Source organism: Penaeus chinensis, chromosome 19, assembly GCF_019202785.1.
Source record: "Penaeus chinensis breed Huanghai No. 1 chromosome 19, ASM1920278v2, whole genome shotgun sequence".
NCBI lineage: Eukaryota > Metazoa > Arthropoda > Malacostraca > Decapoda > Penaeidae > Penaeus > Penaeus chinensis.
In genome coordinates this window covers 29,612,345-29,614,844 of record NC_061837.1, presented here as the reverse complement: position 1 = coordinate 29,614,844, position 2,500 = coordinate 29,612,345, and the positions used below count along the sequence as shown (strand labels likewise).

Sequence of the window (2,500 nt, the reverse complement as noted above, 5' to 3'; positions counted from 1 at the left end):
AATACTAGAAAAATCATAGCATATTAATTATGATGATGATGATGATGGTGATAATAATGATATTGATGATGATGGTGATGATGATAACGATATTAATGATGATGATAATGATATTAATGATGATGATGATAATAATAATAATGATATTAAGGATGATGATAATAATTATGATATTAATGATGATGATAATGATATTAATGATGATGATGATGATAATAATGATACTGATGATGATGATGATGATGATAATAACGCTATTAATGATGGTAATAATAATAACGATATTAATGACGATGATTATGTTAATAATAATGATATTAATGCCAATGATAATAATGATGATGATAGTAATTATAATGAAAATAACAATGATAATAATCTTAATAATAATGATAATGGTAATAACAGAAACAAATAAATAATGATGATAATGATCATAATGTTTACCGAAAGTAAAAATGACCAACTAAACGTCTACCGAAAACCATTGTCTGTCTACTTTTATTTCTATAATTATAAAAGTCATTCTTTTAATTCCGATCATATGCTACCGTTGGCACTCTCATGTTTTGTTAGATTATATCAAGCATATATATAAAGTAGATATGTTACATGAGCCTGCTGCTCTCATGTATCTTGCCTGCAGTGTGACATGCAGCCTTGACATGTATGCTGACATTTTTCTGCATGCTTGTATTTTATCTTTGATTTTGCGTTGTAGCAGTTTTCGATTCTTCAGTACCTTGCTTTTATTTATTTATTTATCTATTTTAGAATTTACTCCAAGTGATAAGGTCACCTTCGAATCATTATACTGCCCCGTATCACAAAAAATAACTGTTCTTAATGATGTCGTAAGGCTCCCTAAAGCAAGCGGTGTGAGTGAGTACGCTGATGTTCTACTGATGTAAAGCGTCATGTGTTTTCACATTGTAAAAGCTAATCCCTGGATTACAGAATTATAATCCTATAATTGGGTTCTTTGTTATCAATAATATTGAAGATATTATTATCATCTGACCATATAATAGGCGGGTCGGGTAATGTCACTTACAGATACATATTCATATATGATATACTAACTTCTCACGAAATGTAACAATGCATCTGTGGTGACAGTTTCAAGGTATCGGTGTCAAGATTGAATATTCTATTAACTCTAGTTGTTGTGTTACAGAGTTTAGTTAAAAGTCCCGCAGTTGCCTCTACGCTTGAGGTATGGCGTGGACAATACAGAGGACCATTGGGTAAGTTCCTGCAATATCTCCCTCGGTTTTGTGGCTAAGCTAAGGTTGTTATTTTCTTAATATTGAAAGTCACTCAAAAAAACTCATTAATTAGTTTTCTCCTTTTTTTCTCTCTGTCTTAAATTGATTCAGATTTAAGTCATCTTGTTACACCTGCAGATTAAAGGCTCCTTTCTTCGTTCTTCTGTCTTCTTTGCTGAGAATCTTCTATCTTGAAATGAAATTCTTGGCCAGTATGCTCAGTTTTCTTCACTTCGGCGTTAGGTTCTAGTCTTTTACTCGGTCCTTGAAGCTTTTAACTTTATACCGAAAGTTGCATCTCTTTTAGAACTTACGCTACTCTGCTGATTTGTTCTCTTCCCTGCTGAGTATGTTCTTTATATTGATAATCCTGAAAAAAAATATGGTAAAGTTTCTAGCCTTGGAACCTTGAAACTCTGGCCACCTGGGTTATGCTATTACACGGCAGTGATTCCACATGCTTGGTAAGCTGACTCCATGAGATAAATCACAAAAAGAGCGGAGCCTGGTACTGTGCCCTTGCTGGCCCATTGTTATCCTTTACTATGGAAGTGAAGATTAAGGGAAATTCAACATCCTGATCCAGTGTTAATTAGCTTTAGCTCTCAAAATATGGCGCTACCGAGTGCAAATACATTGAAGTAAATATATGGTTTCTGTTATTTGTAATGCTTGTTGCGAAAATTTAGCTCTCCGGAATGACACATTCTGGGTGTTCAGAATCCAGAATCAAGTATTTAAGCCCTGTGAAATAACCTTAGTTCTCGTGATTTTACTTCTGCTGTTCTTTCTTTAATAACTTAAGTACTCGTGACTTTACCTCTGCTGTTTTTATTTATTGCATATTCTTAATATGTATCTAACTCCACGACTGTAACAGTTTGAAATCAATTACATTTTAGCCTCGAATTATCTCGTGCTGTTGGCTATTCACATATTCACTATTTCAAGGTTGAACTTCTGCTCTCACTAAATAAGTGTTGTAGTGCTTCCATTCCTTTAAAGGGCATTTAACAGACACTTACTGTAAATGTCAAAGGAAAAACTTTTTATTATAAGAAATGTATAATATTTCAGCTGATATCATCTAGGACTTTCAAAATATTTTCACTCCATATAAGAGTAAATTGATAAAGACCGATACCTGATCAAGAAACCACCGTTGTTGCAATTACTCTATCCATTTCTCTGCTCATGTACCATATTTATGTTCTAATCTAATATGTCCATTA

At 32.9% G+C, this 2,500-nt stretch overlaps 1 protein-coding gene across 1 annotated transcript in view; it reads left to right on the top strand.

The window, feature by feature from the left end:
• Window positions 1–2,500, top strand: part of LOC125035095 (cilia- and flagella-associated protein 300-like) — a 6,029-nt gene that overhangs the window by 1,884 nt on the left and 1,645 nt on the right. The window contains exon 3 of the mRNA XM_047627242.1: window positions 1,178–1,247. Within this exon, the coding sequence (XP_047483198.1) occupies window positions 1,178–1,247 (70 nt within the window). The remainder of the gene's footprint in view (window positions 1–1,177; window positions 1,248–2,500) is intronic.